The sequence below is a fragment of the Oncorhynchus mykiss genome, chromosome 8 (genome assembly GCF_013265735.2).
Source record: "Oncorhynchus mykiss isolate Arlee chromosome 8, USDA_OmykA_1.1, whole genome shotgun sequence".
Lineage (NCBI taxonomy): Eukaryota > Metazoa > Chordata > Actinopteri > Salmoniformes > Salmonidae > Oncorhynchus > Oncorhynchus mykiss.
This window is the reverse complement of record NC_048572.1, coordinates 46,509,822-46,524,081: the sequence shown is the minus strand read 5'-3', so window position 1 is coordinate 46,524,081 and position 14,260 is coordinate 46,509,822. Positions and strand designations below refer to the sequence as shown.

The window sequence follows — 14,260 nt, the reverse complement described above, 5'->3', positions numbered from 1 at the left end:
TTCAAATACAAATGACATAATACTCAAAAGTAATTGAAATACCTATCCAATCTCTGTATGTACAAACAGAAAGTATTTCTCAAAATTGTAGACTCTCTGTCTGGAGTGGCACACAGCTATATGCCACTCCGGGCAGAGAGCAGAGAATGCCTCACACTGGTAACTACGAGTGGGATGAGTGTGTCATTAGCAAACATCAATATTCAGACCAGCCTCTGCAATTATCCATAACAGCATTGCTAAGACAACAGGGTCGTATTCATTAGTGCACACTGTAGCAAAACCATTTGCAATGTAATTAGTTTCTTATTTGACAACTTCAGGTAGTCCCTCCCCGTTTCGGTCCGTTTTCTTCTTCTACTGAACACGACCCAGGACATTTTGTTAACGACATTTTAAATAACCATTTTGTCTATATATACTTAGAGGTATTTTTCTAGTGCTACTTTCATGTTGTCGATGATTCGCTTTAACACGCTATTCAGAATATTTATTTTCCTTTTGGATGTGAAATGAATATGATATATGAAAAGTTGTGGATATTATTGCTTGTAATAAAACATTTATTGCAATCCATGTTAGGATATTCTCGCTGGTGTTTGTTTGTTGTGTAAATTTGGAATAATCTGCAAATGTTCGATTTCCAATTTAAATTCCAAGTGTAATTATAGGCTAATTGCAGAGATGCATAGATACTCATGCTTTCTTCTGGGCTTTTATTTTAGTGTAGTTTCAATGTAATTTGTCAACGTATTGTGAAGTGGAATCTATGTGGAAAATACATTGGATTTGAATAAAATTGTTTTAAGGGTGAAGTTTCAACCACATGATTATGTCATCATGGTAACCAAATTTCAACAGCTGGGCAGCACCCACTGGCGTAGCGGAAACCCCTGCAGCCCCTCACACGTCATCTCACACCTATGTCAAAATTGTATAAATGTTTGAAATAAATTATTTTGACTGTAAATTCAAAATCAAATTGTATTTGTCACATGCTTTGTAAAATAAATGTGTAGACTAACAGTGAAATTCTTACGTATGGGAACTTCCCAACAATACAGAGAGTAAAAAAGAGAAAGAATTGAAAAATGAGGAATAAATACACAATGAGTATATGGCTATATGCACAGGGTACTTACTAGTGCCAAGTCGATGTGCAGGGGTACAAGGTAATTGAGGGAGATATGTACATATAACTAGGAATAAAGTCACTAGATAACAGAATAGATAATAAACAGTAGCAGCAGCGCATGTGATGAGTCAAAAGAGTTAGTGCAAAAAGGGTCAATGTAGATCGTCCGGGTAGCTATTTGGTTAACTATTTAGCAGTTTTATGGCTTGGGGATAGAAGATGTTCAAGGTCCTGTTGGTTCCAGACTTGGTTCCCCGGTACCTCTTATTGTGCAGTAGCAGAGAGAAGAGTATGACTTGGGTGGCTGGAGACTGACAATTTATAGGGCCTTCCACTGACACCGCCTGGTAAAGAGGTCCTGGATGGCAGGGAGCTCGGCCCAAGTGATGTACTGGGCCATACGCACTGCCCTCTGTAGCACCTTGCGGTTGGATGCCAAGCATTTGCTATAACAAGCGGTGATGCAGCCAGTCAAGATTCTCTCAATTGTGCAGCTGTAGAACTTTTTCAAGGTCCATGCCAAATCGTTTCATCCTCCTGAGGGGGAAGATGCATTGTCGTGGCCTTCTTCACAACTGTGTTGGTGTATGTGGACCATGATAATTCTTTATTAATGTGGACACCGAGGAACTTGAAGCTCTCGACCTTCTCCACTACAGCTCCGTCAATGTGAATGGGGGCGTGCTTGGCCCTCCGTTTCCTGTAGTCCACGATCAGCTCCTTTGTCTTGCTGAAGTTAAGGCAGAGGTTGTTGTCCTAGCACCACACTGCCAGGTCACTGACCACCTCCCTATAGGCTGTCTCATCGTCATCGGTGATCAGGCCTACTACCGTGTTGTCGTCAGCAAACTTAACGATGGTGTTGGAGTTGTGCGCTGCCACCCATTTTTGGGTGAACAGGGATTACAGAAGGGGACTAAGCACGCACCACTGAGAGGCCACCGTGTTGAGGATCAATGTGGTGGATGTGTTGTTGGCTACCCTTACCACCTGTGGTTGGGGGCCTGTCAGGAATCGAGGATCCAGTTACAGAGGGAGGTGTTCAGTCCTAGGGTCCTGAGCTTAGTGATGAGCTTGTAGGGCTCAATGGTGTTGAACACTGAGCTATAGTCAATGAACAGCATTCTCACATAGGTGTTCCTATTGTCCAGGTGGGAAAGGGCAGTGTGGAGTGCAATAGACATTGCGTCATCTGTGTATCTGTTGGGGCTGTATGTGAATTGGAGTGGATCCAAGTTGTCTGGGATGATGGTGTTGATATGAGCCATGACCAGCCTTTCAAAGCATTTCAAAGCACCAGTGTCCCACTCCTTGAAAGTGGAAACTCTAGCCTTTGGCTCAGTGTGGGTGTGACCTGTAATGCACGGATTCTGGTTGGGATATTTACGGTACGTACAGCCACTGTGGGGACGAAGTCGTCAATGCACTTATTATTAAAGCTGGTGACTAATATGGTAAACTCTTCAATGCTATTGGATGAGTCCTGGAACATATTCTAGTCTGTGCTAGCTAAACAGTCCTGTAGCTCAGCATCCGCTTCATTGGACCTCTTCCATATTGAGTGCTTCACTGGTACTTTCTGCTTGATTAGTTTTATTTTATACAGTAAATTTGGACTTTTTCCACATTTATTACGTTACAGCCTTATTCTAAAGTTGATTACATTATTTTTTTCCCTCATCAATCTACACATAATACCCCATAATGACAAGGTGAAAACAGGTCTTTAGAATGTTTGTAAATGTATTAAAAACAAAAAACAGAAATACCTTATTTACATAAGTATTCCGACCCTTTGCTATGAGACTCGAAATTGAGCTCAGGTGCATCTTGTTTCCATTCATCATCCTAGAGATGTTTCTACAACTTGATTGGCGACCACCTGTGGTCAATTCTATTGATTGGACATGATTTGGAAAGGCACACACCTGTCTATATATTGTCCCACATTTGACAGTGCATGTCAAAGTTAAAACCAAGCCATGAGGTCGAAGGAATTGTCCGTAGAGCTCAGAGACAGGATTGTGTCGAGGCACAGATTTGGGGAAGGGTACCACGTTTTTTTTAGCAGCATTGAAGGTCCCCAAGACCTCCATCATTCTTAAATGGAATGAATTTGGAACTACCAACACTCTTCCTATAGCTGGCCGCCCAGCCAAACTGAGCATCATGCTGTGGGGATGTTTTTCAGTGGCAGGGACTGGGAGACTAGTCAGGATCAAGGTAAAGATTAACAGAGCAAAATACAGAGAGATCCTTGATGAAAACATGCTCCAGAGCACTCTGGTCCGTAGACATTAACATAACAACCAAACATTAATATCAGAAAAAAATTCCTCACATTTCCAATAATAAAAATAAATACAGATAATAATATGCAATCGTAGATTACGCTTCAACCACCTAAAAAAATAGAGAATATTCAGATTTACAGTTCCAATGCTTGTACAAAATCACAGGTTTACAAAAAAAGAACCCAAAAACTTTGGGGCAGGTGTACGTGCAATACAGTCGGGGGTACGCCAAATAAAAATGTGATTCAAATAAATAAATATAAAAATTCAGATTTTCAAACAGTCCATTTATATTTTCCAACAGGGCTATATATTTGGTTGATGTTTTTTTTTCTCGACTGAGTAGCCTTGTTTCACTGCCAAAAAATAAAATTAAACCATCTAGCGTTCAGCGAAATAACAATATAATGTCAACAACAGGTAGCCTAGTCAAATAATTAACATCCAATCACATTATCCGTTACTCTCTCGCGGGAATTCCACTAACGGTCCATATGTAGCCAACGTAGCTGCTGCTCATTCCGTTTGCTCGAAAATTGATAAATGGTTTATAAAAAAGTACGGCCCGCGTCCATAGAAACACATACCAGCTCTACTGGTAGTACTGCTACTACCAGCAGCACTACACCTGCACCTGTCGACGACACAAGTTGTTCTGCTTCCACGAGCACAGCCAATGCTAGCATCAGTAATTCTACATTTGTTATTAGCCCAGCTAGCATGGACATTGACAGTTGGGAATCTGATGCAGCTGAAGAGCTACTGGCCCCTTGTACCATCGAAGAGGTGCAAATGTGAACACATCTGTAAAACCACAATGAGGACATAGCAAGTTTTCATTAGTCATTGGGTACATCGTACGAAAAACATCAGAGTAATCTTCAATAGGCACATACTTCATGTTCAAATTCACAACATAACATACATAGGCATTTCAGCATTAAGTCCTTTAGGAAATAATGTCTGGAGGGTGAAAATCCCAAAACATTCTCTTTTACTCAGAGTATTATTAATATCACCTCCCCTGTTTGATATCTCAACTTTCTCTATGACACAAAATCTAAAGGTAGAAATGTCATGCTTTAGGTCATTAAAATATACTGTGACTGGATAATCCCTGTTGTTTCTCCTGATTGAACTTTTATGTTCACTATGTTTGAGAGAGCGCCGAACAACAGACAGTGACGTTGGACCATCGAAGAGGTGCAAATATGATGATGCACATTTTATAGGATTAAAAGTTTTAAATGGTGATACAGCGCTAATTTGACCACTTCACATCAAAGTATATAAACCTATGGTGTGAGGAAAAACAGAAACAGCCATTTATCTATTGTAATTTACGAGAAATCGTACAACGTCCGTTTGATGAAGGTTAAACAAAGGTGGGTTTTTATCCCAAAAGTTATAGATCCAGTTGCAGCACTCAACATGATTTCTGTGATTTTCTGTGCTCACACACACACAGACAGAGTCAATATGGAGTGACTTAGTATGGGGCTTATAGACACACAGAGCCTGCAATAGTTACCTGCATTCGAAGCATCAAGAACCGTCAGATCTAGAGCTCTGAAGCTTTATAAACCTGTTCTAGCACTTAAGTCGGTAGTACACGGTGAGATGTGTGGCCTTCGAAGGTTCTCAGGCAGAGAAACAGCCTCGTCCATTTGAAATAACTTCAATTTGTTTTTTACGTCGCGAAAATGACAACATTTAGAAAAGTCCCAGAATCACAAGACTAGGTGCATTAAAACTGCCTCAGCCCATAGAGACTGACACTACACGTTTCTGGTCGATAGCTCATGCAGGGAACCCATAGCAACCCCCGAAATAAGTGCATTTTCAGCACTAATTAAGTTCGCTGCTTGGGCCCCAAATTACCTATTGACCCGAAACTCGGGATTCAGGGACACCTCAGCTAGGCCTACACATAATGTCAGAACTGGACTCGCAGCTTGAATATAACTATGTTTTTTAAAATTTGTATGGTTTTAACAGAAGGCGCTATGAATTGTGGGCCGGCTCTGAAATATGTGAGAGTTGGCTTCTAAAAGAGTTGGACAAAGTAAGTTTGGTGTCAATATGATATCTTATTAACTGATGGCTGACTTGATGGCAGTATAATATATTGGCATTGTACATTTTATATTGCAAATGGACAGTGTACATTTCCAATGTATTTAATGAGGGATTTACCATCACCAAATGGACAGGCTGAAATCAACACTAACGAGCGATGGAGAGGAACCACTATCGCTGCTCGGCCATCTTGAGTTCAACGAGCCAGTCACAATTGGGCATTTCTGCAGTATATTAGGGGCATGTCTAATTCGTGATGGTAAATGCCCATTATAAGACATTGCAAACAGACAGTTTACATTTGTCCATTTCCAATGTATTTAATGAGGAATTTTCCATCACCAAATGGACAGGCTGAAATCAACACCAATGAGCGATGGAGAGGAACACTATCACTGCTCGGCCATCCCGAGTTCAACAAGCCAGGCAATTGGGCATTTCTGCAGCATATTAGAATATGTCCAATTCGTGATGGTAAATGCCCATTGTAAGACATTGCAAATGGACAGTTTAAAATTTGTTCAACGAGCCAGAGACAATCTAATGTTAAATACTGTTGAAGTAATATGGCTACAGGTTCATCTGCCTCCCCTGCTTGAGGCAAATGGTGGTCACACCAGATACTGACTGGTTTTCTGATCCACGCCCCTAACTTTTTTTAAAGTATCTGTCATCAAAATATGTATATGTGTATTCCCAGTCATGTGAAATCCATAGATTAAGGCCTAATGAATTTATTTAAATTGACTAATTTCCTTATATGAACTGTACCTCTGTAAAATCTTTAAAATTGTTGCATGTTGCATACATATTTTTTTCAGTGTAGTATTTAAGTAATCCATGTTCATGAAGTAGGCCTCAGGGGCCTTATCTATTCAAGATGACAATCGTTTGCTATTACATTATTAGCATGCTATTATTATGTAACAAAGTTATTATTGTTATATAATAAATATTTGCATCGATTGATATTCGTTAAATCTGATCAAATAAATAATATATTATTTATGATCTAAAAACCAAAACTGAACAAATTAGAATTATATGTATCGGATCAAGTCAAACAAGACAAAAGTTCTGCAATGGATAGCTACAGACGATAATATGTGGTCATGGTGGATGTTGAGAGCTCATTCTCAATGGTGTAAAGGTGATTCAGATCTGAGGCTGCATACATTGAAGCTCCAAATGGTGGTGTGGGGGGATTCCATGCTGTGTTTATTGGGCCTGCTTTATGTTGTTGGGGGACAGGTTTGGTGAGGTAGGACAAGGGCCCCTGCCACACGTTCAAATCTGTTTGCCAAGTGCTGAAACACAGTAAGAAAGATATTATTTTCACTGCTGAAGCTGCCTTTCGCTGTTCTCCTCCTCATTTGCTGTCCATGCCACCAGTTGATCTGCAAGCTCGCTCAAGAGGCGGTCAGTCTCCAACTTCATAAACTCCTCAAATTGTTTCTTCTGTGTGTCTGCAATTGCTGCCATGGTACTTGGTGTGTCAGGTGCCTTCCTTTTCCTCTTTGTCCGCCTAGCCTCACTGGTGGTACATGTCCCCGCTTGCTGGATAACATCCCCTGAAGTAAAAGCAGGATCATCTAAAAAAACAAAGGTAAAATAATTGAATACATTTGCAGTATTGATTACTGTAACCAAAAAAAGTTGGAATGTGACTGAGCTAGCTTGTTATTGTAAGCAATGGACTTAATCACAGGCTGATGTTACTTGGTCTAAAGTTATTGGTTTTTAATAGCTAGCTCACGTTAGCTTACAGTGTACCATTGCTATGCATAGCCTACTGTCAACTTACCACTGGGGAAGAAATCATCCGTTTCAGATGACAAACTGTTCAGTGTCTTGTTTGGACTTTAACTTGCAGCAGCAGGCACAGGACTGTCTCTGACGATGTATCCACAGTTTAGACTGGATTGCTTGTTGGTCGTGAGCCAATGATCGTGTCAATCATATCAAAATATTGACACTTGTCCTTTTCATCTACCGAGCTTCCTGACTTCCTGAGTGCATCCCTCGCTGAAATGTATTGTGAGCGTAGTTTTTTAAAAATTCCCTGAATAGCTTTTTTCTGTCTTTTTGTGGGTGTTTGCCATTTCCGCCTTGATACTCTCCCTCCGATCTGCAGTAAGGTCTCGGTTTCACAGATCGTCCATGTCGTCCCTTTGCCCTATTTTGAAATGTTAATTATTTTTTCTAATTGTCTACCTAACGTTAACTGGATAACAAAAGTTGAATAACCAACAAAAAATAACGAATAGCGCTCCAGTTGCAACCTGTATTTTAAAAGTTTTATGACACATGAACATCAGCACAGGTTGTTTCCGTGTCACAATACCTCGTACCCTGGTCCTGGATCTTGGACCCACAGCCCTTGCAGGGCGCAGGATTTATTTGTGCCAGGATTCGTTTATGTTTCACATATTCTTTTTAGCGTGGATCAGGATATCAAACGCTCCAGGATCCAGATCATACAGAAATATGTGAAAGCGCCCTCAGTGAGACCTGCTAGGTTGGACATGGGATTTATGGAAGTTGTGTAAAAATTAACAAAATAAAAAATGATAGTTTTGAGATATTAATATGAACGTTTTTTTATGCTGAATAAATGAATGTGAGCATTTGTATTTCAGAATCGAGACATACTCCATATGTTAGAGCACACTACAGTATAAGGAGCATAATGACACCAATATGTCTGTATCATGTATTTAGGGTCTTACAGGAGGCATGTGTAGGGCATAAAATTGTCACTTTCATAATGATTTTCCCAAAAATGGTTTGTGACACAATTTTTTTGAAACATTTCAAACATCCTTCCTCCTAATTTAGTTTCTATGTGAGAATTGCCAGAACAATCTGCAATACCCAAAATATTTTCTGCTTCCACTGGCGTGGAATCATCCAGATTTTCTTTTGATAATGGGTCCTGGGTTGCAAAACCACCCCACTGCAGAAAGGGCCTAGCGTTGAGCTGTAAACGTTAAGAACAAAGGCCTCTACATAAAACGCCTCCTGAAATATAATGATGTCAAACATAATGTCATGGGTACGTCTACACATTTTACACGCTTTAACTTTAAAAGGTTTGATGTTCATATTTGCAATAAAACAAGGCATTGCAAAGTACATAAATGCAACAACAACAAAAACATACAAAAAAAAACTGTAGTTCCAGGCTTAGTCCTTACTGGACATCCTTGAGATAATGTGAATGTGATGAAGATCTTACTCCACTGTCATGTACAGTTTTAAACTTCAGGAAGAACCTAGGAAAATTCCTAGGAACAAGATTCCACAGCAGTGAACACAAGCAACAGCCACAACAATAGTTCCCTAAATGTGCATTGTTGTTTGTTTGTGTTTTTCTATTAGTATATATTTTTTTCATCCCACAATTCAAAGATCAATTGTTGAATGTTGATGACTTAAATTAACTTGAACTCCCCTTACAGCGAGAAAGATGGCCATAACAATTCCTTCATTACTTTAGGCAGAAGATTTGCTGTCTGCATTCTTCCTCAGGTAGTGGAATACACATTCTTGTGCAGAGGTGGCGCTGCCAACTCTGGACCACAAACGGCCTCTTAAATGTTCTGCGCTGTGTTTCAACTCAACTTTCTCCCCCTCTCATTCCTATCTGTAATTAAACATAACAATATGGAAGGGGAGTGGAATTACAATATACTTTAAAAAAATAAATATATATATATATATATATATATATATATACACAGCCTTGCGAAAGTATTTGGCCCCCTTGAACTTTGCGACCTTTTGCCACATTTCAGGCTTCAAACATAAAGATATAAAACTGTATTTTTTTGTGAAGAATCAACAACAAGTGGGACACAATCATGAAGTGGAACAACATTTATTGGATATTTCAAACTTTTTAACAATTCAAAAACTGAAAAATTGGGCGTGCAAAATTATTCAGCCCCTTTAAGTTAATACTTTGTAGCGCCACCTTTTGCTGCGATTAGAGCTGTAAGTCGCTTGGGGTATGCCTCTATCAGTTTTGCACATCGAGAGACTGACATTTTTTCCCATTCCTCCTTGCAAAACAGCTCGAGCTCAGTGAGGTTGGATGGAGAGCATTTGTGAACAGCAGTTTTCAGTTCTTTCCACAGATTCTCGATTGGATTCAGGTCTGGCCTTTGACTTGGCCATTCTAACACCTGGATATGTTTAATTTTGAACCATTCCATTGTAGATTTTGCTTTATATTTTGGATCATTGTCTTGTTGGAAGACAAATCTCCGTCCCAGTCTCAGGTCTTTTGCAGACTCCATCAGGTTTTCTTCCAGAATGGTCCTGTTTTTGGCTCCATCCATCTTCCCATCAATTTTAGCCATCTTCCCTGTCCCTGCTGAAGAAAAGCAGGCCCAAACCATGATGCTGCCACCACCATGTTTGACAGTGGGGATGGTGTGTTCAGCTGTGTTGCTTTTACGCCAAACATAACGTTTTGCATTGTTGCCAAAAAGTTCAATTTTGGTTTCATCTGACCAGAGCACCTTCTTCCACATGTTTGGTGTGTCTCCCAGGTGGCTTGTGGCAAACTTTAAACGACACTTTTTATGGATATCTTTAAGAAATGGCTTTCTTGTTCTTCATGATGCTCTCTGCGCTTTTAACGGACCTCTGAGACTATCACAGTGCAGGTGCATTTATACGGAGACTTGATTACACACAGGTGGATTGTATTTATCATCATTAGTCATTTAGGTCAACATTGGATCATTCAGAGATCCTCACTGAACTTCTGGAGAGAGTTTGCTGCACTGAAAGTAAAGGGGCTGAATAATTTTGCACGCCCAATTTTTCAGTTTTTGATTTGTTAAAAAAGTTTGAAATATCCAATAAATGTCGTTCCACTTCATGATTGTGTCCCACTTGTTGTTGATTCTTCACAAAAAAAATACAGTTTTATGTCTTTGTGTTTGAAGCCTGAAATGTGGCAAAAGGTCGCAAAGTTCAAGGGGGCCGAATACTTTTGCAAGGCACTGTATATATATATATATATGGCACTGTTTTGTGTGTATATATATATATATATTATATACACACAAAACAGTGCCAGTCAAAAGTTTGGACACAGCTACTCATTCAAGGGTTTTTCTTTATTGAACTATTTTCTACATTGTAGAATAATAATGAAGATATCAAAACTATGAAATAACACATATGGAATCATGTAATAACCAAAAAAAAATTAAATACATGTATTTCAAATTAGCCACCCTTTGCCTTGATAACAGCTTTGCACACTCTTGGCATTCTCTCAACCAGTTTCATAGCTGTCACCTGGAATGCATTTCAATTAACAGGTGTGCCTTGTTAAAAGTTAATTTGTTAAATTTTTTTGGTGTCTTCACCATTATTCTACCATGTAGAAAATAGTAAAAATAAAGAAAAACCTATGACTGAGCAGATGTGTCCAAACTTTTGACTGGCACTGTATACACTGAACAAAAAATATAAACGCAACATGTAGTGTTGGTCCAATGTTTCATGAGCTAAAATATATCAATTTTTTGCACAACTTTATAGTGAGTTAGTGAGCATTTCTCCTTTGCCAGGATAATCCAACCACCTGACAGGTGTGGCATATCAAGAAGCTGACTAAACAACATGATCATCATTACACCTTGTGCTGGGGACAATAAAAGGCCACTTTAAAATGTGCACTTTTGTCACACAACACAATGCCACAGATATCTGAAGTTTTGAGGGAACGTGCAATTGGTGTGCTGACTGCAGGAATGTCTGTTTCCAGACAATTTCTCTAACATACACCACCGTTTTAGAGAATTTGGCAGTAAGTCCAACCAGCCTCCCAACCGCAGACAACTAGTAGCCAAGCCAGTCCAGCACCTCCACAACCATCTTCTTCACCTACAGCATCGTCTGAGACCAGCCACCCAAACAGCTGATTAATCTGGTGGTTTGCACAACTGAAGAATTACATCACAAACTGTAAGAAACTGTGTCAGGGTCATCTGCGTGCTCGTCGCCCTCACCAGGATCTTTACCCGACTGCAGTTCGGCGTTGAAACTGACCTCAGTGGGCACATGCTCACACTGTCACGCTGGATAAGTGTGCTTTTCACGGATGACTCCTGGTTTCAACTGTACCAGGAAGACAGTGTGTATTGAGTCGTGTGGGCGAGCGGTTTGCTGATATCAACGTTGTGAACAGAGTTCCCCATGGTGGCGGTGGGGTTATAGTATGGGCAGGCATAAGCCATGGACAACAAACACAATTGCATTTTATCAATTGCGATTTGAAACCACCCACAGAGATACCGTGACGAGATACTGAGGCCCATTGTCATGGCATTCATCTGCCGCCATCATCTCATGATAAGGCACGGCTGGCTCCATGTCGCAAGAATGTGTACACAATACTCACCAGACATCAACAGCCTGATCAACTCATCTGTCGTGATACATGAGGCAAAACATGGTCACACCATTTACTGACTGGTTTTCTGATTCACGCCCCTACCTTTCTTTATGGTGTCTGTGACCAACAGATGCATATCGGTAGTCTCAGTCATGTGAAAACCATAGATTAGGACCTAATTAATTTATTTAAATTGAATGATGTCCTTATATGAACTGAAATTCAGTAAAATCTTAGAAATTGTTGCATGTTGTGTTTATATTTTGGTTCAGTGTACATATATATAAAGATTATTATTGTACTATATTTCCCTTATCAAATCATGACAGGGGACATGCCTGCTTCCTTGGTTTAAATCCTCAGGCAGTAGGGCTGTAAGTTCTTCCCTCACATCTTCAAACAGAAAAGCAAACTTCCCTCCTCTACTATTTCCTTACAAGCCTACCCTTCTTCAACTTCTTGGCCTGCGATATAGACGACAACAATGGGGACCTGGGCAACAGCGGTGGTGACCGCTGTGTCCATGATGACCGCAGTGTCCATGGCGACAGGGGCGGCTTCACAGGCGGCATGGGCGCTGCCACCTTAACCGTATTCTTCCCATAGAGCCTCTTCTCAAACTCTAGTAGCTGCGCCCAGAAACCCGCGTTGAGTCGTACGTACGGCCGACTCTCCTGCACCCATGCGTGGGCCCGGCACAGAGTCACGCCCCGGTAGCGCATTAGGTACGCTATGACCAGGGCCGGCGAGCGGCTCATGCCAGCCGCACAATGCACCAGCGTACCACCAGTCCGGTTGCTGTGGATGCGCTCTGCCACACGGTCAAAGTGGTCGCCCAGACGGGCGCTGGGCAGGTCGGAGACGGGCACACGCAGGCACTCCACGCCTGGGTAGACTGGGCAGACGTGGTTGAGGGTGGCATTGACGATGAGGGTAATGCCCTTGCGGGAGACCAGGGCCTGGTTGAGGGGGGCGTCTGCGCCACTCAGGAACAGGGTGGGGGTGATCTGAGAAACCGACATGGCTGCCTGCGAGGGAAACACAAACAAATACCTCATTACTAATACAAGCTTTAGTTCCATCTCAGCACTAGTAACACATGCATCAGCTTATCTGGGTCCAGACAAAAAAATGATGATCAGACCAATATTTTACATAATGGTTATTGATTATTTGAAACAGGTGTGTGATGGGAGGAATAAAACCTTTACTCTCTACCACTTAGAACCTGAGTGGGGGATCCATAATATGCTGTAGCTACTAACCCTGGTCTTGGAGTGCAGTCTTTTGTTCCAGTTCAGCACTAGCACACTTAATGCATCCAAAGTCCTATATCGAAATACATAATCAAGACTTTTAGTTGAATCAGGTGTTTTGGCAGTTTCCAAAGCATAACCTGTTCTCTAGGACCAGGCTTGACGACCACTTCATTTACATCAATACAACCTAGTAAGAGATCATCATTACTAAATTGTTGAGTTCAACACAAATGTTTTACGAGGACCTGGATAGAAACAAATTGTAGCATGATACACACTCAAAATACCACTTTATCATAGTAAAAAGACAACCTTTTTGAACAAAGTGGACGTTAAGTTAGTAGGAACCAATCAGTCTTCTATTATTCTATGAATACCCATTCTGCACACTTTCACAATCCTTTACCCTCAGTAAAATGAGCATGTCATGCGGGTGACTAGAAGGACATTGTGGTTCAATACCATGAACATTTTAAAAGGTAGGCTTATAATGTCACATTCATAAAGTAAAAGCTCTGTGTGTTTAAACGTTTTAGAGTAATTTATGCTTGCCACAGTATGCAAAGCTTGTGCAATGCTCAGTCACGTTTCGTAGGAGTGAGCCTATGTGTTGTGTAATGTGTTGTGAGACTATGTTTGTCTCAGCTGCCGCCTGTGTGTTTGTGTGTATAGTGACTTACCTAGTCCTTACTTAGTCCTTTAGTAGTATGCTGCTTCTGTACGTCTGGATCTGTCTCTCAGGTTAGAACATTTCTGGCCACGAGAGGCGAACCCCTGTTGGGGCACTCACTTAGCACAAACACACACCCCTAAAAAGGCTTTGGGCCTGATGGCCAATAAAGAGAGAGATTAATTTTAGACTACCCCAGCAGCTGGGGTACAGCTCCTGAAAACCTTGTCACGTGCACCCATATTTCCACACCCACCCCCCACCCCCCCAGCCCACCCCACACACACATACAAATGTCCTATATATCTGACAGGGATCAATTTCTATTATCACCAGTCTCTCTGTTTTTGAGACCATAAACATGATACCAACACGCAACAGATTGTCCTTTGATCAGTATTTCTT

The 14,260-nt window shown here is 40.9% G+C and overlaps 1 protein-coding gene across 2 annotated transcripts; it reads right to left on the bottom strand.

Annotated features, from left to right (window-relative positions):
* Positions 1 to 10,923: 10,923 nt before the first annotated feature.
* Positions 10,924 to 13,980, bottom strand: si:ch1073-184j22.2 (dual specificity protein phosphatase 18). 2 transcript variants are annotated; one of them, XM_021612655.2, is made up of 3 exons: positions 13,866 to 13,980; positions 13,192 to 13,255; positions 10,924 to 12,954 (listed from the first exon to the last, which is right to left on the bottom strand). In XM_021612655.2, exon 3 carries the CDS (start codon positions 12,946 to 12,948, stop codon positions 12,352 to 12,354), a length of 597 nt encoding a protein of 198 aa, XP_021468330.1. In that variant the 5' UTR covers positions 12,949 to 12,954; positions 13,192 to 13,255; positions 13,866 to 13,980; the 3' UTR covers positions 10,924 to 12,351. The 2 variants fall into 2 exon arrangements, with proteins under 2 accessions (XP_021468330.1, XP_021468331.1); XM_021612656.2 differs by lacking the exon at positions 13,192 to 13,255 and having other exon boundaries at positions 13,866 to 13,958.
* Between the last annotated feature and the right edge of the window lie 280 nt (positions 13,981 to 14,260).